This window comes from Alligator mississippiensis, chromosome 3 (assembly GCF_030867095.1).
Source record: "Alligator mississippiensis isolate rAllMis1 chromosome 3, rAllMis1, whole genome shotgun sequence".
In the NCBI taxonomy this organism is placed as follows: Eukaryota; Metazoa; Chordata; order Crocodylia; family Alligatoridae; genus Alligator; species Alligator mississippiensis.
Window position 1 is genome coordinate 190356570 of NC_081826.1, and position 25474 is coordinate 190382043.

Sequence of the window (25474 nt, forward strand, 5' to 3'; positions counted from 1 at the left end):
GGGAGGGACTTCTGGTGGCAAAAGTCAGGGGTTAGGGGGCGGGACTTCCAGCCCCAAGATGCTGACTAGGGGTTGGGGCACCTGCCAAGGGATGGCCCTCAATAGCCATGTGGCCCTTGATAGCTTGCCAAAACTCGGTAAGTGGCCCTCCAGCTGAAATAATTGTCCGCCCTTGTTCTAGACCAAGACTGGGTGCAACAAATGCTTGTTTGCAGCCTAGGTAATCATTTCTAACTACCCTGTCAATTAAATTGCTTGTTTGATATCATGTGCCTTTCATAAGCATGACATATACTTAAATGCATTAATCTTTTCTTGTATTAACAAAAGCAATCACTTAAACCTTCATCCTTTAGTTTGAGATTGTTACCATTAGGATATAGAATACCTTGAGTGTTTTGTAGATGTATTTGCCAAATTCTGATGAACTCAGCTAGAATTCCTTCTAGAGCTCCATTGCAATGGAAGGTGCAGTATTTACTCTGCCCCATTTTGTAAAACATGCAACATGTGCTCCCCTTTAAAAGATATTGCCTTGTCCTTACCTAAGTAAAAACTCACAATGGATTGGCCTCCCAGTAATTGGGTGTAGTACATTTGATTCCTAGCTTGATTCTGGTTGTAGCATGGTCATGTGAATAAACTTCTAGAGAGCTCTTAGTTTATCTGCAGGAATGGATTAAAACACACCTTTGCTATACGTAATCAATGAATGTAGTGATGGTGATTCTTCAGCAGCTTATTCTGTTCCCCAGGATATTCCAACAGTAGTTTTCCCAATACTTAACCTAGATATTTTTCTCATTTAAGACCATTAGTCTGTATTTGATTGGTGTGCAGAACTGATTCCTCTTCAGAGTATTTATTTACACAGGAAGGTGTAGGGCTCCCAACCATTTTTCCTCCAACCTGGGCAGCTCCAATAATTTCTCTTCAATGGGTACCATAAAGATGGATGCAATATAATGTGAATGCTCTATTTTTTCTTGTGTAAAGGGACATGAATATTAATGTACCTCATTTATTTTTAGGAAGCCTTGGTTATGGGCCTCGGTGCAAGTCCATTGGAAAAGGCAGCTGCAACAATTTAGTAGTCACCAGCAGCCCTATGACAGTTCAGCGACTGGGACCTATATCGCCTCCTGCAAACCAGGTCTCAACAGCCTGCAACCACATCAGTCCTAGCTTACAGAGGGCAATGAATACTTCCAGCTTGAATATACCTCCTTCTGATACAAGGTCCTGAGTTACATTTCTTCTCTTCTGTATTACAGATAAATATGTTTATTTTTTCTGTCAAATAGGTCATTACCATGCAGCTTTTTCAGAAAAGTGTAATGGAGCAAATTACACTCTTATAATAAGGGAAATCTAAAGGAACTGTGTATATAGCAAACCTACTCTGGGTGTATATCGTTGTAACTAACAGTGAAACTTGGTCCAAATTTTTCCATGCTTTGTAGTTCTTCTACTGGATGCTGTGCTCACAACTTCAGAAAAATTATATTTATCCAGTTTAAAAAGTTATAGTGCAAGAAGTGATTTATGGGATAGAAATTTAAAAAAAAATCCCTACAATTTTTTGGAACAAGGATTCTCTATATTTTATGCTTGGTATGAAGCTGTAATGTTCCCAAGTCTAGTAAACAACACTGATGTCAAGCTCATGATACACTATCTCCGTGGATATATACATTCCAGTATGGTTATTGAGGTTATAAAAATAAGTATTAGAGGATCATAGACATTATAGAAAAAGAAGACCTGCTATTTATACCATCCCGTTACGAATACAGTATACCCCTGTCATGTTGATACAATTTTCATAGCACCTGGGTCACTTAGGAGCCTACTTAGATGCTTTTGAAAATATGACTTAAAGTCTTAAGTGACCTTGGCACTTTTGAAGATTTTAAAATACAGCGTATAACTGTTGTATGTAGTGCTATAGTGTAATATTCTTATTTACAATAGATGGCTATTTTTCATATATCTTCTTTTGCATCAGATTACCTCACTGCAAGCCCAGGAAGAATCTCGATATGGTTAAAAACAATATTAGCATTTGACTAGGCTAGATTAGACTATTTTTTCTATTATAAGATACTTTGTGAAGAGAGGATTTCCATCATTGCACCTCTAAAGATTGCCTTTCTTAAGAACCTCATGTGCTTTTTGATTTGCCAAATTAACTCTTTATCCTATACATGTCCTTACAAGCTATTGAGAGATTTTAGTTTGGATAGATCATGATCTTGTTGTCCCCTATGTCACATGCTCCTCTGCTGAACAGTGGGCGCATCTACATGTGCATTAATGCACTTTTCCTAATACACATTAAATGTAGTACCTCCAGTGTGAGGCAATATACATTAGGCTGTCCTAATGTGAAGGAGCACAACACACATACTTTTTAAGTGATGCTTAATGCACAGTAGCCTATTTTACTGTGTGTCGCAGAGCACTTAGGTGCCCTGCTTCTTAGAGTGGAAACTGCTAGAGAGAGAGCCCTAGCAGTGGGTGGGGAGCCCCAGCTGCTGGTTACCAGGGCAACCAGAGGGAGCTAGCGGCCCACACCTGCCAGAGGTCAGCTGACCGGAAGGGGCAGGGCCTGGCCCACATATAAACCCCAGGGCTGAGACCAGGAGGGCAGTTCCCTGCCAGCAGCTAAGGGGGAAGGAGCTCTCCCAGAGCAAGCAAAAGGGAGAGGTCTGACTACAGGTATAGCTTCTAACACTGGTGAGGGATGGAACACCCCTGGGGTGGCTTGAATGATGTTGTTATAGCCGGGCGGCTCGAGGTTATGTTATAGTCCAGGGGCTTGTGTTTTGTTTGCTGTTTAAAACCGGTGGCTTGGGTGAGGCTATTAGGGGAAGGAGGAGGCCTCATAGGGGACCCACAGTAGCGTGGGGACCCCAAGCACCAGAGAGGGCTAAGCATTTGGGGTCGCGGAGAGCCCAAGCACCAGAGAGGGTACAGAGCGAGACAGGGCCACGGAGAGCCCTGGGAGGACCAGGCGGCTACATTTATAACAAGGCCCAGACCGAACAATGTCTATTCCATCTGCAAGGCTTGGGGCGTGGTAAAGGGGTGGTTGGAGCCACGCATAGCCTATAAGGCTAGGGTGCCCTGAAACACCCATTGCAGAACGGGACCCACAAGGGGTCCAGGAGCCCACGAGGTCAGAGTGCACAGCAAACCGTGTCCAAGAGGGTGTAAAGGCAGCCTCCCATATATATATATATATATATATATATATATATATATATATATATATATATGTGTGTGTACATATTTTCCATCAAAGACGTTGCGGGCGAGAATTGAGGGTGCGCATAGGGCCAACTTGGCACTGTAAGGGGGCCTTAGGAAGATCACTGCCATCCTGTAGGACCCCGCGGTGACACTGTGCATTAGTATAATACCATAGTTTTTTTATGTGCCACTTCAATGCTCAGTAAAATAGTCCACTGTGCATTAAAGTGCACGTGGAGACACACTCAGTATCTCCTTTACTCTACCACACTTGGACTCCCATGAAGCACTGTGGAAGCTCAATCAGACACAGCTTAATATTAAACTGACTCAGAACAAAATGTTTCATTTCAGTTTTCCCAATGGAAAGAAAAACCAGCAAAATTTATATTTTGTTCCAGAAAATGTAAGTTTTTTGAGAAAACCTGTATTATATGGGGAAGAAGAACCTCTACCATAGGCACTGCACTGAACCCTTTTGTGCTGTCTTTTCAATCAATGATAAAATTCCCATTTACTTCAGTGAGAGAGCAGGTCAGAAGCTAAAAAAAATGCAGAGTTCTCTGAGGTCAAAAGAAAGAATGCTGAACTTCAATGATGATATGCAAGAAAAAGAAAACAGTTTTCACTGTTGTTTCATGTTCATTTCTTAAGTTTTAACCTACAGTTTAGGTTACAGCACAGCTGCATTTACATAGAGAGAATAATGGTAATTCTTTGCATAAACAGAAGTGGCTGGTAAGTAAATCCAAAAGGTTCTGATCCAAATCTTCTGTTGACATAAAATGAAGCAAAAGAATCTGTGGATTAACATCAGCTGGGAACCTAACTATTTGTTATATATGTATTTCAGATCTCTAAACTCTGCACTAGAGATATATATATTCAAAATATTAACTGACAGCTCCAGGGTAGATTTTTCAAAGAACTCTGCATTTGAGTATGGAGGTTTTTTCAAAAGCTTGTCCTTATTTAAAGGCTTAAATGAGAGCTGAATTCTTATGAAAATCTGACTTTAATTGTGGATGCTTGAAATTTTGGCCCAGAGCTCCTTTTTTTTTTTTTTTTTTTTTTAAATGGAACTTCATTTAAATGGAATCAGTATGTGTTCCTTTTCACTTAAAAAAAATTCAGTATCTTCCTCAATGGGACTGAAACTGAGGCATTGATGGCAATGGTGCCTGGCTTTTATAAAAAAAATGTGTGTTAAAAGGATGGGCAGTTTTTGTCTTAGAGAGGAAAAATATCCATTCCAAATTAGTCAAACCAACTCCCCTCCCAGTTTTATTTTCCACAAATTAGCATATAAAAATCAAGTGTTATTACTCCTTTCTTGCTTATACCACAGACAGGGGAGCTGCAAATGACTAGTGCATGGAGCAGAGAGAACAGGGAGGAAATTGTGGTTCCCTGAGCCTCACTTCCATTCCTGGAATACTTCAAGAGTGGTACCCAACACACAAGACTTTGTTGTTATGACCTAATCTAGAATTTAACGATCTGAAATTAGTGTTAACTGATTTATTTCCCCTGTCAGTTGACTCTTAACCACTGTAAAATGTTGTCATATTAAGTAATAGAAGCCACCCAAGCTGTGCCTCCAAGGCTCTGGAGAATAAGTACTGCAATAAAAACAAGCACATGGAGGACTTTTCAGCTTGAAACTGAACAATAATGTACAAACTAATGTCAGAATCCACTTATTTTTTTTCTTGCCTGCTTGGCCTTGCCTTGTATTTCATGCACTCTCCTAGCTTTAGTAATCAGATAAAAAATTCTACAAATCTTGAGGGATGAAAAATTGTAGTACCAAACAGAATCATGTCAAGAACAGTCAACATACAACTGCATCATTTATGGAAATTTGGTAAACTATCTTATTCATTGTGAGTATCACATGAACCATTATTCCTATCCCTGCTCCCACTCATTTCAGTGATAGAATTCTTCATTTAACTGGAATTAGGATATTGTTCTATGCTACTGGCATTGCCCAAGCTAGCGAGAATTTTGGTTTGTTAGCACAAGCTGAAGTCTCTACAATGGTGTCATGGTGACTGCAGAGTAGACGTAGCTTGTAACTTGTTTTATTTGAAATTATAAATAATATTATTATTATTATTAATCATCCTGCACATACTATAATCTATAATTTTTTCTTAGCCCTTTTTTTTTTCTTGTGGATCAACCTCTGGTTTTCTTCTCTACCTCTACTGTCAAAAGGTAGATTGGCAGTACACCTAACACAAAGTAATATTGGCTTAATAAGAAGTGGAAACATAAAGCTTTGTACTTAATGTCTTTTCCTGCTCCTCTCAAAGTCAATGATAAAGTTCCCATTGATTTCAGCTGTGCAAAGCCAGGGACATTTGGATCAATTTTCATCCCAAATCTTGAAATGCTTTACAGATTTCCAGTTCTTTTATCAGGGCTATTGGGTTTCTATCTATCTTGTTTATGCATGCAATCCCAGGATGTGCCTGTGGATGGAGTAATTTAGGATGCAAATCTTTGAACACATACAGTTAAAGACCATTTAAAAAAAATGGTCCAAAAACATTACGTGCTTAACTCAGGAAGACAAAAGAACAAATATAAGTTAGTGCATTGAACTTCTAAGATCTCTTTCTAAAACCACTATCATTGTTTTTCCTGCCTTTATTCCAGGTCTCTCATGTCACGTGAGTCTTTAGCCTCCACAACTTTAAGCCTGTCAGAAAGTCAGTCAACTCCAAGTGTGAAACAAGAATGGTCTCATGGGTACAGGATTCTTCCTTCTCTTCCTTCCAACCAAGGCTCCCAAAATGGCAGTGAGTTAGGGGACATACTGAGTTTGCCACCTGGAACATCTATGTCAAGCAACAGTGTATCAAACTCATTGCCATCTTACTTGTTTGGCATGGAAAATAACCATTCCCCTTACCCTAGTCCTCGCCATTCCTCAACAAGGTCTCATTCAGCTCGCTCCAAAAAAAGAGCCCTCTCTCTGTCCCCTCTATCTGATGGCATTGGGATTGACTTCAACACAATCATCCGTACATCCCCAACCTCTCTGGTTGCCTACATAAATGGTTCAAGGACATCACCAGCAAACATCTCCCCTCAGCCTGAGGTCTACGGGCATTTTTTGGGAGTAAGAGGAAGCTGTATCCCCCAGTCTTGCTCTATTCCAAACACTCAAAAAGGTCTTTTCATGGCTAATGGCAATGTCAGCCTCCCAGCTTACAGTGAAAATGGAACTGTGGAATACCAGCGGATGCAGCAATTGGAGCAAAGTAGCTTGCAAGCAGCCATCATGAACAACATGGTGGTTCAACAAGGGATGCCTCTGGTAGACAATCAGCCAATGAACATATTAAAAAGTGAACGTGTGGATGATTTTTCAGGCAGCACAATTAATTTGCCTCCTCCTCCACCTTTGCCACAACCTCCTCCTCCCCCGCAAGGTCCGCCACCCCCTTACCATGCACATCAGCACCATAATCAACAAGACCTCTTAAGTCATTCCCATCAACTTTCTTTGCCTCCTTCTGGCCAGGGCCCTCTACTAGATGAGGATGGTGAACTAGATGATTTTAATGGTAAACACTGCTGTCGTTGGATAGATTGCAGTGCTCTTTATGAGCAGCAAGAGGAACTTGTGCGGCACATAGAAAAGATTCATATAGACCAGAGAAAGGGAGAGGACTTCACGTGTTTCTGGGCAGGATGTCCTCGAAGATACAAGCCATTTAATGCCCGTTACAAACTGCTGATTCACATGCGAGTTCATTCAGGAGAGAAGCCAAACAAGTGCACGGTGAGTCTAAAAGTTATAGCTGATATTTAGTAGAAGTGTAAATTGTTGCTTATGAAGGTGCAGATAAGGGTTACTGCTGCATTAATTTTTGCTTGTTTATAGATTTTTCTTTTAAATGAATTAAATGTCAGCCCATCTTGTCATCTACAAAATGAGGAAGATGCATTCTTTAATATATACACCACATAAAATTTGACTACAGAAACTTTTTTTCAGTTTATCATAATAATTTTTTAGTCCAGCCTGAGAAGGTCACATGAGAGAATTTAACAAAGTGAAATGTAGATACCATGAGAGTGAACTTGAATGATTGGTACTTGAAAAAAGTACTTTAGAATATGTATTTATTTGTACTGAGATAGTCTTGCTAATTCAAAGAGTTAGCCAGTTTTTGGAGTCTTGTGTTTCCATTAGGAGGAGAAATTGATGGGAGTAATTTTTTTTCTATGATGCAGACCTACTTTCTTATAGAGAAAGTAAATAAAATCCTGTTTCCTTGTACACATTAGGACTCAGACAGGAAACTGTTTCTTTGTTTATAATTCTAAGCCTCTTTTAGATAGTGCTCACCCCCAAGATCTTTCTCTCCTAAGATTTTTCTCAGGGCTACTCCCAAGTTTCTCTGGCTCTAGGCTTGCTGTTCCTTCTTTGTGTGTTACTGGGTTGTTTCTGCTCCTCTTCTCTCTCACAAAGATATGAAGTTGCAACAAAATCTATCCCTCACCTGCATTTCATTTCAGTCCCCACTGAAACCCCTAAGATGACATAATTCAAAGGGCGGGGCGAAGGGGAGGTTATATTGTCCTTATAGATGGCATGTATTTTGAATAGTACTTCTTATTTCTGTTTTCATTAAACAACGGTAGATTCACTTGTTCCCTCATCTAGCCTGAACTGAAGGAAGCTATTCCACCCACCAGCTCTAACACAGTTTCTCCCAGTGTCCTGTGTAACATGTCACAACAAAAGGATATTTATTGTCTCGGAACAACTGCTGGTTGGTGTTCATTTGGGAGTGACTTGTTGGATTGTATCTATATGATGCAAGCTATAAGTCAGTCCAAAGAAGCTATTTTCTGTCTGTTTTCCTGTAAATGTTTTGATGAAAAACTAAACATTTGTGTGTATAAGTGAAGAGAAATTCCTTTTAATTTTGTGGTTGTAAATGCCTAGTTGTGCTGGCAAAGCAGATATTTTGCAGTTGTGTTTGAAGTGGTCCATTGAAAATCAAACTCTGAGGGTAGGTACAGACATTCAGGGAAGTTAGGGGGAGCTTAGACTGTGTTAAAAATGGCCACCCAATCTAATTTAGTTTGCTCTTGAATGGATCTTACACTTTGATCCCTAGTTAAGTCGATCTAAGTGCAAATTGTACAGCAGTTCCAGGATGGTTAGATCAGTCAAAAAATAGCTGACCTGAGTTAATTTAACTGTAACTCAAAGGTGCACTAAGTTAGATTGGGTACAGCTAGACCAGTCTAACTGAACTTCTGTATACATTCTGAATGCAGCCCTGGAGCTGGGAAAGCCCTGCTGCTGGCCTCAGTCCTGGGGCTGCACTTTTCTTAGACCCCCTGGCACTGAGTTATTTTTAGCCCCCTAGCCACTCCTCTCTCATTGACCAACTAGCCCTCCCGAGCCCACCAACCCCCACAATCCAGCAAGCTGCTCCAGGTGCAGATTTTACCGGTGGTGGCTGGTGCCAGGAACCAATTGAAGTAGGTCAGGGTGAGGGGAGGGGTGGTCAGGATTATGGGGGTTGATTTACCAGGGGAGGGGTTATTTGTCTAGGATGGGAGGGATCAGGAGGCTAAAAATTAGCCCCTGGTTGGGGGGGAAGAGAGAGCTCCACCCAATCCTGCCAGTCCCCCTTACAAAACCACCAGTCCTCCCTTGGTCTTGTCAATCCCACCCCCTACAAAGCTGCCAACCCCAACAACCCTCCTTCCCCTCTCACCTCAGTCAAACTCCTGGCACTGGGGAATGCCAGTAAAGATAGCCCTGGGAATAGTTTGCAGAATTTGGGGCAGTTTGGCAACATCAGGTAGAAGGGAGGGGGGGAGGGTGTAGGGGAAGAGAGAGAGTTTTGTGGGATCAGAGAGCCTCTCCAATCCCTCCAGGCCCCCTTTGGAAACAGCTAACCCCCTGATCCTGCTTGTCCCTCCTCCTACCCTGACTTACCTTACATCAAGCTCCTGGCACCTATCTAATTACTGAGTTAGATTTTGGGCGGGGGGGGGGACATGTTTAACCCAATTTAACCTCCTGAAGTTCTAGCTGTAATGTCTGTGCAAAGCCTGAGTGTCCACATATGATTATCAAGTCACAGTCATAAGAGAACCATCTCCCTTCCCCCTTTTTATTTGGAGTCCCAACGTCATCCTTTGCTGCTCTATTTTGGCTATTAATTTTACTGTCAAGTCCATTTATTTCTCAAAGGTGTCTTAACAGTTCAAGAGTAGGGGAGGGAGAAGGAGTTATTAGAAATGAAAAGAATATTCCTCAAGAAGGGGGAGGAAGATTCATAGTAAGAGGGCAAAAAACAGAGACATGTAGAAGGAAGAAGAGATGTGCGAGGCATAATATTGGGGAGGAAAGGGCAGAGAAAAACATGGTAGAAGGAATACTGAGGACTGGGAGTCTTGGAGAGCAGGAAAAGGGATCTGTTGAGTCTATGTAGAAATACCTCCTTCTGTAGCAACTTTTCTGCACTAAACTTACCAATTGTTCCAGGACGGAGTCCTCCAGTTACTTTGTAACGGGCAGGAGCCCTCTCAGAAAACTAAAGTTTATCTCAGTTGTTAAGGCAGTAGCAATCGTCAGACAGAGAGGAATATGTAGAATCAGTATCTTGCATGATGTGGAAAGTTTTCCAGCTGTGCTCCTGATTGTTCTCTGCGCTGAAGAAAGTATTTTTCATAAGACTTAATACAACATGATGCATTCCAAGAGTATTTGCTTACTCAAGATACAAACAGTGACATAGATTTTTCAGTCAGTAGTAGTGCCTGGAATGAGCAGAAAGTTCCTGCATTCACCTTGCCCTAGAACAGATGACAGAGAGAAATTCTTTCCTCTGCTTTCAGAATTATTAGTAAAGCACAGCTGTACTTCAGTAAGGCAGAGAAATAGTTTGGGTTGAAATCTGATTCCCATGACATGAGCATAAACTGGAGCAATGTAGGCCAATCTTTTGAAAGGCTCTGCACCCTCCCTGAATGCCATGCCAATCCTTTTCCTCTGCCTGATCTGCTCTTGTGCCTTTTGCTTTTCACTCTGTGATCTTTTGCTTGATGTCCTTCCTGCACTGCCTTTTGCTTCCTGCTCTATCTGTCTTCTCCCTGTGACCTGTCATGTGTCACGCACCAAAGCTGCCCATGCCACCTGTAGTGCTTGTGCTACAGCTTGGCCACCTCTGAGCATCAGTCCTCATTTTCTAATGGCAAACAGAGAAAGCTTTGGGTCTAGGGCTATCAATTGATCATGATTAATGCGCGCAATTAACATATTAATTGTTCACATTATTTTTTTAAATTAATTAATTGTGCATATGGTTCTGGAGCCTACACCTGGGCTCACTCCACTGCTGTCACCGCTGCCTCTGGGCTGCCTTGCAGGGCAGAAGTGACAGCACAGAGGACCACAGGGCAGACTAGGCATGGAATCTGGGTGGCTGCAACAGGGGGGAGGGGCATGCACAGACAGCTGCAGCCTTCAGGTGGCCAGGAACACAGCCCGGCAGCATGTGGAGCACTGCCCAGCAGGTAAGTGTGTCGAGGGCAAAGGGTGTGGGGGAGGGAAGAGTTGAGGGGGCAGGCAGATCATGGCCCCCATGGTGAGGGAGGGAATGGGGCAGGGGCAGGAGCTGGGGTGAATGGGGCTCCAGGGTGCATCATGGGATGGAGCCATGGCTCATCCAGGGGTGCATGGGGGGCTGCTCCTGCTTCTGTGTGCACCCCTGGGAAAGGCATGGGGGGTATGCACCCCCCAGATTTGTGCATGGGGTGGAGGCAAGCTGCTGCTGTGGGCTGGGCTCTGCACCCCTCTGCCTTTGCCCCAGGAGCCGTATGATGCCATGTGCCTCTCACCGCTGGGCAGGCAGGGGATGTGGTGCAGCCAGTGCACAGCTCCTGGGGCAAAGAAAGCACACAGCCCAGCATGCAACAGCAGCCTGCCTCCACCCCATGCACAAATTTGGGGGGCACGTACCTCCCCATGACTCCACCGGGGTGCACACCATGGTGGGAGTAGCCCCCCCACGGTGCCCCTAGATTAACTGTGGCTCCATCCCATTCACCCCAGCCCCTTCCCCTGCCTCTGTCCCATTCCCTCTCTCACCATGAGGGCATCGATTATACTCCCCCCACCCCTTCTCTCCCCTACGCCCCTTCCCCTCCACAGACTTACCTGCTGGGCACTGTCTGTGTGTGTCTGTCTGCCCGTCACTCCCAAGCCACAGCACCCCCAGCCCTGCTGCCCTTCACTCTTGACCTGCAGTATCCCATGTCCTGCCAGGGTATGTGGGAAACCCCCTGTCCAGGCTCTAAACCACCCCCCCCCCCACACACACATCCACATCCCCCCACACCTTCACAAATCCATCCCCACACCCATCCCCCAAACATACAAAGTACCTGCATAATTTTACAGATTCACAGAAGTTTAGGGCTAGAAGGGACCTTGTGAGATCATCAGGTCCAGCCCCCCTGCTCTGGGAAGGAAAAACTGCTGGGGTCCAATAACCTCAGCAAAGTATGTGTCCATTCTCCTTTTGAAGATCTCCAGGGCAGGTGCCTTCAACACCCCAACTGGGAGTCTATTCCAGAGTCTGGTCACATGAGCCATGAAGAAGTTTTTCCTTATATCCAATCTGAAACCTTCTCCTAGGACTTTGACCATTGCTCCTGGTTTTCCCTTGGGGCGCTTCAGTGAATAGTTGTTCACCTAGCCCCTGATGTTCACCCTGATATATTTGTAAGTTGCCAGCAAATCCCCCCGATGTCTTCTCTTTTCTAGGCTGAACAGTCCCATATCTGTCAGTCTTTCCTCATATGGCTTGCTCTTCAGGCCTCTAATCATATGAGTGGCTTTTCTCTAGACTCTCTCAAGCTTCTCCACATCATTCTTGAAGTGTGGTGCCCAGAACTGGAAGCAGTACTCCAGCTGTGGCCTCACCAATGCTGAGTGGAGCAGGAGTATAACGTCTGTGCATTTTGCATATTTTGCATAACTGAGTTTTTCTGCACATAATTTTGTTTTTAGATGTGTGATTAAAATCGTGATTAATTGTGACTAATTTTTTATATCATGCAACTAATCAAAAGAAAATGTTTTTAATCACTTGACAGCCCTATGTGGGTCATAAACAAAGCTTAGTGAAAATGTTTTCTCTTTAAAATTTAATGAAACAATATCACAAATTTTGCACAAATATGTGATACTTCGATGCTCTGATGTATGGGTGTGGGGTGTGGTATAAAAGACTAGGCTTGCATTATGGAAAATATACTGTTTCAAATGCTTCCTAAATTTCTTATCATATTGTGAATTTTACAAGTAAAGCTACAGATATTTGTTTTTTTAAAATGTTAGACTTTTAGTGGGGGAAAAAGGCTTTTGAGAAATTTGATGATGAACTATAATTTATAGAAATATTTTTTTTAAAGAGAAAATGAAATTATTTTAGGCTTTGTTTCTAGTGTTTGTTTTTTGTTAAACCCTAATCAGATGTTTATCAAAATGCCCTCCTTCTTCCCCAAATGATGTATTTATCAATACAGAAATTTTATATTTATTTATGGTACAACCTATTTTGCATTTGATGCTTTCCAGACCTCATGAAGTGAAGTTTCCTGTCCATTTTCCACAGGAGTTAGTAATATAGTAGAAAAAAAGGGAAACAAACAGCGATTTTTTTTATTTTTATTTTTGTGTGTGTGTGTGTGCATCAATTAGATTCACTGTTAACAGAATAGTAGAAATAATGTGTCTTTAAGAGGGCTTCATGTAATTCATCAAGACCTTAGATAACCTAAGTCAGTCAGTTAAACTAGTCAAATTGCATGAACATTTTAGTAAAATGGCAATTCTTAGCATCAGGCAACGGTTTACAAAAGAGAAAAATTCTTCTGTTTGTGTGTCAGAATAGGCCATGGTCAGTACATTCGTCATCCTGGAGTGATGTCTGTATAGTTGTCTTTTGGAGCTCATTTTCAATGTATTATATGATTTCTTTGATTATTTTTACAGAAACTCCCAGGTTGTCAGAGGAGTGTTATAAAGAGCTATATAAGGCTCCAGAAACCCTATAGAAGGTCAAGGATGCTTCTAAGCTAGGCTACTCAGTTGCTAATAGAACAAATGCAAAACCAGTAGATGCAGCCTAGATTGAGAAATTAGCTTGAACTCAGTTTATTTCCTTCCTACAAATAATACTGACTAAATCATATACTTGAAATCTGATTCAAGCAACTGCTAGTTCTGCATTATCTTATCTATCTATGGTTATTAACGTTTAACTGTATTCTACTCAAGTCAGGGCCAAGTAAAATACTCCATTTACTTAAATAGTTTTAACCCAGGATAAGCTTATTACTTTCTGTCCAAGTAACAGAGTTTTGAAGAAGTATGTAAAGTATAGCAACCGTTATTCTAGTTGCTTATTGTAACTGATCATGGTTAAGCAGTCTGTTACAGTTCTGAAAGGTACAGTAAAAGCAGTATGGGTTATGGGTTTCCCAGCAACAGGAGATCATATGATCGTATTAGTCAAATTCAAACTTTTTATCATGCACTGTGGATTTCATTCTCAGGGACCTAGATCATATTTTTTACTGTCATACTGGAGCTCTCAGCTACAAAACAGTGAATCCTGTAATTGCAGAGATCTGTGTGGCTGTAAGAGATCATAAAAGGAAGCTAGTAACTCAAGACACTTTCTGGCTGGTGCTGTTGAACTTGGTGCTAGTACAGCCAGTGGTCTATGTTAGGCTTCTTGTGTAAGGTTGATTTGGTATGTACAGGTATTATATTTGGATCAACATAACCAGGCTTAGGTCAGTCTAACTGCCTAATTGTGCAGGCATCCAGAGGGCTTAAAGGCTAGGGACAGACATTCAAAAAGCCTGAGCCTGAATTTATTCAATCTTTGCAGGTTTAGTCTAACCTGGTTAGGCTGAACCAGTTTGTAACTGGACAGACATTTTCTCTGGACTGAGGAACTTCAGGCACATGCCTGCAGTGGCTCAGGCTAGAAGCCAGGGGGTGCTAGAGCAGCCCTCCCTTCCCTTCTAAAGTGCTGAGCTGAGAGGGGGGCATGGCTGGGCCCCAGCAGGACCTCTGATTAGGGAGGTCTGCCTGCACCATCCCAGGCTTTTCCCTGCTAGCTGCTCAAGGGGTGGGAGTGTTGCCAGCCTCCATCCCCCTTCTAGCACTCTGAGGCAAGGGTATGTGTGTGGAGTGCATGCATCTGTTGATGATATGGAGCTTTTCAATCTCCTTCTCCCTGCTTCTTTATAGTGTCTGCAGCAAACTGACAGGTGAGCAAGCCAGCAGGGGGCTGATGACAGTGTTTATCACCTCATTAGCAAAACAGTAAGCCTCTCTCTATTAGTTCAAACTCTTCTTAAACAGCATACCAGCTGACCTGTTGATTAGCTCCAAAAAGCCATAAGCGGTCACTGTTCTGTCTGCCTGTCCGAGTGAAATTGGAGACACTCACACATAGACACCTCTCAGCATTAGCTAGCATACCACATGCCTAGGGTCTGTGGGGCTAGGGTTTGTGTTGTGGGAGATGGGAGGGAGGTGGGGAATCCCAGCTTGTCCAGCAAGCAGCGGGGGTAGGGCAGGGGGAAGCCAGGCAGACCCTGATGTGCCTGCAGTCTCTGCCAGAGCTCCAGCCAGGAACAGAGGGGAGGGACCAGCTCTTCTGTGGAGCAGAGAGCTCCGTCCAGGCATGAGAGCATGCTAGGATGCTGGGGGAGTCTGGTTTGTCTTAAACGGGCAAGGGGACTGGGACAGACATTGCATAAACCGATTTGAGCCAAATCAGTTAAGTCTGATACTACATTCAACCAGGTTTATCTCAAACTGGTTGTGGCCATTTTCAAGCTGGTCTGTGTTCACTGAACATCTGTTCTGTTACATGTTTAAACCAGTTTCTGATCACTTAAACTGATCTATGTGCAATGTCTGTCCCTAGCCAAATTGCCCCAAAATGGTGCACTTGATCTAAGTTAGTTCACCTCAGGAGGTGCACTAAGATCAACAAACCTGATGCAAAACTGGTTAATCCCAGTCCCAGGGATGTACTATTCCCATCCCCCACTGACTCTGATTTTTAGTGCCCCGACACATCCCCAACTGGGCAACCCCCTGTCCTCACACACCCACCAACCCCACCCTATAGACCCACCCAACCATTCCTGTGGACCCAGTAGCCCCTCTGATCCTACCCAGCCCTTCCCCACATTGGTTCCAGGAACACTGAATATGCACATGCACTAGTCCTGGCCTATGGTCATATGACTTAACCAGATGCATGACTTAACCAGCGTGAATGTAAACCAGATGCAGTGAATGGCTGCATGCACTTTGTATTAGGCTTCTTATCTATATTTAGTTGAATCTACTGTTGAAGCTGCACATTCAAGATAGGCACTAGATTTCTAGTACACTTTCTTTGTGTTAATTTAAAATACTGTGTTAGGATTTTCATCATCTCATTGCTAAGATCATTAAAATTGGTTGGTGGTTTTTTTTTTCTGAATGGCAATGTCTAGCTCAAGCAAGACATAATTGAGGGATGATCTGTTGCCGTTGTTATATAGATAGTCAAACTAGATAATCACAGTAGTCTCTTCTGGCTTCATAGTCTAGGAATCTATGAAGCTGAGGAATGCTGTGTACATGCACTGGGTCAGTCCACAGATGACTTTTTATGGAAAGGAAATCCCTTTTAGTATTTTAAAAATTGGATTAGTTCCTCTAATAGGGTTCTGTCTAATCATGTGCAGTCCTGCATAGATTTGTTTGGGGATCCTGTCTTTACTTTCTAGCGACTTGGTTACAAAAACTGACAATTCATCCATGACATTACAGCTGATAATTTCTATTATCCACATGTAAACTTTTAGCTAAATGTTAATGTTTCACATTTAGTGTTGATCAGTATGCTTTTAAACAGCAGAAATTTATTTAGCAGAAAACATTTTTCCTAAATAAAAGAAATAGCAGTTTTGTTAGATTAAACGTTAAAAAGAAACTTGAATGAGAAATTGGTTTTGAAATGCCAGTAGTTGTTAGAGTTGAGGTTGTCATCTAATAAAGCACACTTGCCTACAGTTATCACATAACAATAATTGACGTTAACACGGTTTCTCCTTATATGAAAAAAGATTTGTTTGGTAACTGTGAAAATAATATGGTAGCATTTGACAAATTCAGACTTTTCAATCATTTTTACTGTGTTGGTGAGTTTATGGCATTCCCTATAGTTTATAGTGCATGCTTTTTGTGCTTAAAGGTTAGCAGAAAAGCATGGTATTTAATTACCTTTCTATTGGTGTCATGTAAACAATGAGCTTAAAATGTTGACTTTGGTGTAATAGTCAAAGTGTGTGGTTAGAGATCATTTTCAGGCCTTCTCTTCACATTTACATACAGTAATAATTGGAATTCATTCCCTTTCAAGCAAAGTCCAACTTTTCTGCCTTTACTGATACCTTACTCAAGCACATTTCTGCTACCAGTAATATTTTTGAAGTGTAGGAAAGTTACATAAATATTGATTTTTCTTTTTATCAAATCTGCTTGATGTGATTTAAATGAATAAAATTAACAATAATATATTTCTGTCAGGTCTGAAACAACAACAGTTGAACATCTGTTAAATATAAGAAATGTCTCAGTTTCCAGACTATGTCCCCTGAGACATCAATATAGCAAATTCATAAAACAGACAGCATGGTAAAAAAGAGAATGAGATCTTAAAACGTTTCAACGATGGCTGTATGAGTCACATGGAAATATCTTTTCTGTGCATGTGTGTGTGTTTGAAATGTTTTGGGGGTTTTTTTTTTGGAACAAATGTTCTTTGAACAATATATTTTATACGCACCCCCCCATGTATATGGGTAGATGGACAGATATATATGTAGATGTATTGTACAAAGAACATTTGTTCATAACATTTTGTTCAAAGTAAAATTACGATCAAAGCAGAAATAGGTTTTGCAAAAAATTTCTCTTTTCAAACTAACTTTAATAATGCATCTACATGCATATGGTATACCATTTGTACAGCATGTGTCATACAGGCTTTGTATGTACTGGTTTCCAGACTGCTGTTTCATCATGGGAGGAATGGCTCCTATATTTGTAGGAATGACGCCTATATTTGATAGTATTTTTTGTTGTGAAAGTTGCAGTGTTTGTTGAGAAGCCCTGAGCTCTTCGTTGTTTGCAGCAGCAGCTTTGAAAGTGACAGGAAGAAGTCTGTATTTATATACTGTATTTACTAAAATCCAAGATGAAATTTTTTTTTTAGTCATTCATTGTGAGGAGAGCAAGCCCCTCATCTTGGATTCAAGTACAGGGTAGGGGCATGTGGCAGCTGCAGGTGCAGCCCCAGGCTCATGGTTGTAGTCAGATAGAGCCACTTTCTCAGCCCTGCAACCTCTCCCCTACATTGCTTTTATTCTCCCACCACCTCTCTGCTGTTGCTTCCCACTTGCCCTGTTGCCTTTGCCTCCCACTACTTGCCCCATCCCTCTGTTGCTTATGCTCAGTTCTCGCTCTGGCTCCAGCCCCTGTTTGGCAAGGCAGCTCTGACCTTGGCTCCGGCTCTGACTTGGTCCTGAGCTGGGGCTGGTCCTGGGGCCAGAGCTGCTGCAGCCACAACTGCTGCTGCCTGGCTGGGTCAGGGCTGGAGCCACCATGTGCTCTATGCCCTGGCCTGAGCCCAACTGAGGGTAAGCAGCAGTGGTGGGAGTCAAGGGCAGGTGGACCAGGTAGCAGAGGAGCAACTGGCAGGGGAGAAAATGCAGGGGTGGGGGGGCATGCAGGCACCATTGGGTTGGGAGGGAGGGGGCCAGGCATCATGGCACTGAAGGCCACAAGCACAAGAGAGGTATGCATTGAGGGGCAAGTAGTGGGGGGAACAGGTAACAAGGGACAAAGTGCAGAGAGGCAAGGGGTAGATGTCAGGCCACTTGACTCCCCTGCTGCCTGGACTCCCATCTCCTGCCCCCCCGCCACTACTTTCCCACCTGCAGCAAGGGGGAACAAATTTAAGATGAATGACCAATAATTAGATTCTATACATGGAAAATTACAATGAGTTTATATAGTTTCTGTGTATAGGACTTGGGTCGGCAGTGTTCTTGGGCAGAGTGCCAAAAACACCTGCAACCTCAACTTGTAAGATATTGGCGTGGCAGGAGAGCTAGGAGGTGCCTAATCCTTGTTGTGGCAGCACAGCCCTGGCCACTACCCTGCTATCCTCCCTGAGGTGCATGTGCCAAGCAAAATGCCTTTGCATATGTAACCCGGGCAGTACTCCAAGAGGTACCCCCTCTCCAATTGAAGGGATCAAAGCAGGTGCACAACTGCTGTGGGAGGTGTAGGGACTCTCCTCCCCCTGTAGAGCAGAGCCAGACCACCAATGGGGACTTTATCATATACCTTTTAATGAGGGAACAATACTGGGAACATAACAGGCATAAATCAGGGGGTATAGTGGAAACCACAATGCCCAAGGGGACAGGATTCAACAAAGGTTAGACACTTACAATCATTGAAAAAAGAGAGGGTTAACAAAATATAAAACACAAACAGTGGAGCAAACAATACTGGTTGGGGAAATATAAAAAGGCACAAAATGTCAAATGACAAGGAAATATAGGGCCTAGGTAGCTGGATAGGGAGAAAGGGGGGAAGCACAATGGCCCCTTTCCACTGCAAGAAGACTTGTATTTTGTTAGTTCACTCACCCCAAGTCACCCCAGCTGGGACTTGACCTTAGATCTCTCACATGGTAGGCACAAACATTGCCACACAGCCACCACTGTTAGCAGTGCTTGAAGCTGCTAGGGATCTTGACCTTCCCGGAGCCCCGGCCTCACATCGAGCTGCCTGGCCTCTGACTGGAAGAGCTGGAAGCCGAGCTGGGAACCTCTCAGGTCGCTGCTCAGATCTTGCTGGAGCTAGGGAGCCTCTCCTGCTGGCCACAGCCTCTTGTAGGAGATCCTGGAGCCCAGCAGGAAGCCTCTTCTGCCAGCCACATGCTGCGCTGCTAAGGGTCCAACTGCTGCCTGCAGGTCCCGCTCCTTCAGGCTCTTCTGGGGCAACTGCTCCCGCCTCGCTGGCCCAGCTCTTGCCAGCTCCTTGAAGCTCCTTCCTCGTGGTCCCTTGCTGGTCTCTTTCCTGAGTCAGCTGCGCTACCCCTTTTATCCCCCTCCAGGTGACCCAAGGGGCCAATCAGGGGACATGGAGGGTGAGTCTCTGGGGCCTGATTGATGAGGAAAGGGAATCCCAAGTCCTCCAATCATCTTTTGCCCTTTCAAAACCCCTGGGCTAAGTCACTGCCAGCCAGCTCGTCACACATACCACATTCTGGCACATGTGCCAGGGATTGTCTACCGCCGGTGTAGAATGTCATTATTGGGGTTTTGTGCCACATGTTTGTGAATTTATCCAAATCAGCATTTTTACTGTTTTACTTTCATTCAGAATTAACTTTTGTAGCACAACAACAACAACACTTTTCCTGCGATCCATACAAGGTTTTAAATTATTACTTGATTGTACAACATGGGTGGTTAGCAATATCCTAATTTACTTCTGTTGTGTTTTTGCTCCCATGTACTATGGCTTACAAGAATATTTTTTAGATTTTTCAACAGCTAGTATCAAATGATTAAAAAAATGACAGATAAATCTCAATAGTAGAAATAAGTCCCAGACAAATAAACAAATCTTAAACTATAGATTTGATGTAAAAGGTAAGGCCTATAACACAGGCCTTCTGTTTCCTTGGCAGATTTCCTAGCCAACAGTTTATTGGGCTAAAAAAGGTGCGAGGGCCCTGTTCTTACTCTTCTGGAAAACAGGTACTAATTATAATTGGATATGGGATGTTGGTTGTGACTCTGGGGCTTAAAAATAATATTGAGGATCAATTTCATAGAAAAGCAATTGGTGCATTTACAATATTTAAGAAGTAGACAAATGCCATGTTTATTTGTGTGCATATTGATTAGCATTCTGTTATTTAAATATGTTGCAGCTAGCTATGAAGGTAGTCAGGGAACTGAGGTAACCTATTTTTGTCATCATTCAGGCTTGAATGAGGGGGTTTTGGGTTGCTCCATTGTAGCAACTCCAAACCCAACTTCTGAACAAAATCCATAATTCAAGCTTTGTTTATTTGGTTGGGTCTTATTTCTCCTTTTGAGATTTATCTGTTATTTTTTTTATCACTTGATACTATCAGCTGTGATGGTTAGTGTGGTATGGTGGTTAAGTAAAAGAGGTCCTGCATCAAAACCCCAGGACCTCTAGCCTCTCAGGGGATTACCCTAGCTACTAAGCTATGGGGGCAAAAGAAACACATTATCCTTTTCTCTTTCCTGAGGCTAAGTTTGGTTGTCACAGGAAATGGATGACTTGATTCTCTGCCATCTAAGTCTAGTGTATATCTAGAAGGGTCATGCATAAAAGCTGTGGCTGCTATTGCACATGCTCAGTTGGTGCAGCTGTGTAGTTGTGCATAATCAGGGATGATTCCTGATGGGGTGCAGTAGCACCCTCCTTTGATTCCTTGTCCACACAAAGTTTTAAAACAACTGGTTGGCAGTGGCAGTAGCATTTCTATTCAGGCAGCGTGGGAGTCACATGCCTTCATGGCTTATTGTAATCTAACTGATTCCTTCTAAACTTCTTATCCCACAGGAGTTAATGGTCTTCTCTCCTTTTTTTTTTTAAATTGTCATCTTGATGTTCTCCTAATCAAGTTAGTTTATTCTGCAGTTCTGCTATTACCTTCTCCTCTTAATGTAGCTCCTAATACAGAGCCTGACAGGCTGTTTTTAGTTCTAGCTAAAAACATTACTTGGGTGTGGAAACATTAACTCAGTTGAATGTCAATTTAGGTGTGGAAATATTTTCAGTGAAGCATTGGGTACATTTTCAAGATGCTCAAAAAGGTTTGATTTTTGTTTTATGAATCAGAGAAATGCATTTCATTCTGATGACAACAGGACCAAAGAAACAATGTATTTTTATTAGTTTGTTGTTTTTTAGAGATTATAGCAAATACATGCATGTTCCAATAAAGTTTTATATTTGTTTTTGCTTGGATCTCAAACTAAATAATATAGCCCAAGTCCCTAGCATATTAGTAAAGCTTCTGGTTTATTTTTACCTGGAGAAAAATGTGTATTGTGTTGTTTATATATGACGATGCACCACACCACCTGCACCCCCCCCCCCCCCCCGCCCATTACAAAATGCTAGATCTATCCATATGCATAGTTGTCCATGTATTGCTATGAATCCTGGAACAGAATATCCTAAGTACTAAAAATGTCCTGTAGATGCCCCAGAAATGGTCACTTAGATGACCAAGAAAGAACAGAATACATCCTGAAGACTTCAGTGGGGTTCCTGCTGGGCATAATCTTACAAAATCAGTTAAAGGTTAGTAAGGTTATTGATTTAATTGAGATTACTCATATTAAGAAACCTAAGTGTACAAATAAATCTTTGTATATCAGGACCTCAGACACCCAAAAAATTCAGAATTAAAGAGCTGCTCTTTGATCATATGGCAACTTTGACTCATCTTAATGAGTCACCCACTTCTGTATCAAAGAAGACTGCTCCATCAGTAAATCATTTATGTGTTAATAATTTGTCAGGGACAGTCTGTGAGTGAAGGATTTCAGTGTTTTCAATGCACAATTTTGGACCTACTGCCACTCATTTTACCTATCTCACAATGCTTGTAATTACTGGAAAATTGGATCACTTAAGAACATGACCATGATGAGTTATGTGCTAACTGACACAACATTAAAATCAATCTGTGGTCATAAAGAAAGGGGCAAAGCAAGTTTAACATCATATCAAGATTATAATTAACCTTGTGGCTCCATTAGGGTTTAACTGACCAGCAAGCCTAGCCTCAAAAATTGATTCAGTCAGGTTTAATATAGTATTATTTACCATGACTCCCCAAAGTTGTATTCTAACGTGATTTACATGCCACCTCCTGTTCTCCATCATCTGGGAATGTCTCCCCACTTAATAGCACAATGGCAACAGCATGATCATTTAAATGCTGTGAAAACAATATTTTAGGGGATATGTGTTCCATTATACACTTCTTGTATTACAGCTGGTACCATCTAAACTAGGAATGAAATAAAATGGAGATAAAAGAATGAAAGCATTATGCAGTAGCACTACTGGCACCACCCTTTCCCCTCCCCCACTCCCCCACCCACCCAAAAGCTGTATTTTAAAAAAAGATGTGCAGTAGCATGTGTTTTTATGAAAGGGTAAGCATGAACTATTCTGATGAGTGAATTCTGCAACAATGAAATCTTGTTTGATTTCATTTAGTTTTATGCTGAAGAAATTCTCTATAATGAGAGACTCTCTGGAACTGGGGTTTCAGTTTGTACATGCTCTGAAACAACTGGAAAAATTCAGTCAATTTCACTAAAATTGGAGTCTCATTGTTTGGCATGTACTAAGCACTTGCCTGCCTTTACAGATACAGCCATGTCAGTATACCTAGTTATAGTACTGTTCTAGTTATACAACATTGCTATTTTGTAGTATAAATGGGATGTTAAGCATATTTTTAAAAGACATAGTTCATAAATATGTTTAACATATCATCCAGCCTACAGAATGGAGCCAGGGTATGATAGGATCCCCTGAAATGGTTTACTGAAATACTGATGGGCCCTATTTGGGCAACTTCAGTGAGGTACAATAGTAGCACTCGGTGCAAAGAGAAGGGACAATTTTTACCTGATCTGGCCACAGAAAATGGTTTATAGCTGTTACCAAACACAAGTGCACAGCTGCAGACCACTTAAAAAGGCTGATCAGGTGAAAATCTGAACCATTATTGTATGAGGGGCCAGATAAAGACAATTCAAAACAGAGTGTCTTCTTTCACTTCTGTCTGCACTGCCTCCCAGTCTCAAGCTGTTTTCAGAATGGGAGAGGGGAAAGGGAGTGCAGGGAGTTCAGTCTGGGTTTTTTCAGCTTCTGCTGGAGATGGGGTAGGTGTATTGGAGCCCCCCCCCTCCCCCCAAGGTGGCTTTGGAACCAACAGTGAACTTCTGTTTGGTCTGGAGGATCATTGTAACTCAGAACGCTTCCTGCAACACCTTCTAAATTACAGCGGGGAGCTGCACTTCTGTCTGTGCCCTCAGACTGCTACTGATCTCTTACTGTTATCGTCTCTTAAATTACTCTTCTACTATCGGAAGATCCCTTGAGCAAGACTTAATGGAAGCAGATGACTTTTCACTGGCGACAATGTTGGAAATGCAGATTGGGGCTTGAATGAATTTCTCCACTGAGGGGAAAAAAAAGGAGGAAAAGATTAGAGCAGTGGTTCTTCACCTCTTTAGCCTCTTTCACAGATGAGCCTATAAACTTTACTTTACATTATAACCTGCCTAACATTTGACTCCCCAGGTAAACCCTCCACTTTTTACCAGCTATATCCATTGCCCTTTCCACCCCACTCCCCGTCACTCAACCATTGACCAACCCAATTTACATTTTAACTGACTGGCTTTCTTGCATATGCATTGGCCTCTGGCTGCTTCATTACTCCATCCAGGAAGAGCACAGACCATCTGCAGACACTTCCTCTGCCTGATGAAGGGTAATTGTACCCAAAAGCCTGCAAAGAAGAATTTTCCCAACTATCTGAGTTGGTCTAATAAGAGATATTGGATTTACCCAAAGAACCTTGTCTACCTATGTCCTTAGACCAACTTAGATTCAACCTACACCCTTTTAGCTTTGTGGCACTCCTTTATGAGTTTTTGGAATTTAGCAACATTCCATTGAGAAACACTGACCACTGAGTTAAAATGTAACCAGTGCCAGTTGAGGATCTTTCTGCCCCTGGTCTGTACCTGAAGGGGCAAGTGTGACCCCTGATGCTACAACTGCTCCTCCAGCAACTGGAGCAACGTGCTCCCACTGGCCCAGGGAGCATGGGAGCAGGAGGGGAAAAGCTGGGCTGAAAACGCAGATCTGCATCCACCCGTCTGCATGTGTGCAGCAGAATGTGCTGCTAGAAGCATGGGGGGAGGGAGGGCAGGCAGGGGCTGCCGGGAGGCAGGGACCAGCTTTGGGCACTACTTGTCTGCAGTATGCTGGGGTACCCTGTGCTGGGCTGGAAGAGGAATGATTACTTTCCCCCGACACAGGGGCTGGGCACTTGGCATTCTTGGAAGTTTCTTGCCTTGCCCTATGTTGCCACAGCAACATAGTTAGGAACCACTGGATTAGAGGAACATTGCTAGTAGGGAATGCTAAAATTACTTTCCCCAAGGACAGCTATTACACCTCGAGTCAACATTGTTAATGACATCCATGTTTGCTGTTTGTGGGTATAACTGCATTACAATCATTATTTGAAATCACTCTTACCAGTTTAGAATGATAATTCCCCCATTTGTTGAAGATCATTTTAAAGTAGGTTTGGCACTTTGCTCATTATTGTCATTACAGCTACCATCATTTGTGAGGATATACAGCAACTTTATTTCATGAGCGCTCAACTCTTGAGGATTAACACCTCATTACAAAGTTCAAGATCACAAGTGAAACATTTAGAGAGATGTCATTGTGCTGAGAAATTCCTTTTTAAGGACTGATTTGCTGCCTGTAATACTGAAATATAATATTCCCCATCTGTTCATATAGTAGCTTACTTGATACAAAGAGTTGTTATAAATGCTTTTCTCTCTCCTCTCTCTATCTGAATGCTTTCTTTTGGTCATGGACTGGCACAGGCTCAAGGAAAAAATGACAACATAGCCTCTCTGGGTACTTTTGGTACATTTCTATAAATATGTTGAAACAAAACTAAATTGCTTTGGCTCTTTACTATATCCTTTTGTGGTTTACACTTGCAAAATTACCCCCAAGGATGATTAGATGTAAACATCATGCAATGCCACAGTTCTTCTTCTTCAAGGTCTATCACAATGCTGACAGATATATTTTCCTAGTAACATTCAAACCTCTGTTTTAAGAAAGTACAACTATGCAAACAAGCTTATCTGGGCCGACAATACGAAATCATTGATTCTAATTAGGATTCGTCATATAATAGAAAGACAAAGATTCTTTTGTTCGGTGAAAAACCTACTTTGC

At 42.3% G+C, this 25474-nt stretch overlaps 1 protein-coding gene across 2 annotated transcripts in view; it reads left to right on the forward strand.

Annotated features, from left to right (window-relative positions):
- The window catches only part of GLIS3 (GLIS family zinc finger 3), a 345944-nt gene that overhangs the window by 76937 nt on the left and 243533 nt on the right, over positions 1-25474 (forward strand). For both annotated transcript variants that reach the window (XM_019478202.2, XM_059724758.1), the window contains 2 exons: positions 1032-1239; positions 5923-7054. In XM_019478202.2, the coding sequence (XP_019333747.1) occupies positions 1032-1239; positions 5923-7054 (1340 nt within the window). The remainder of the gene's footprint in view (positions 1-1031; positions 1240-5922; positions 7055-25474) is intronic.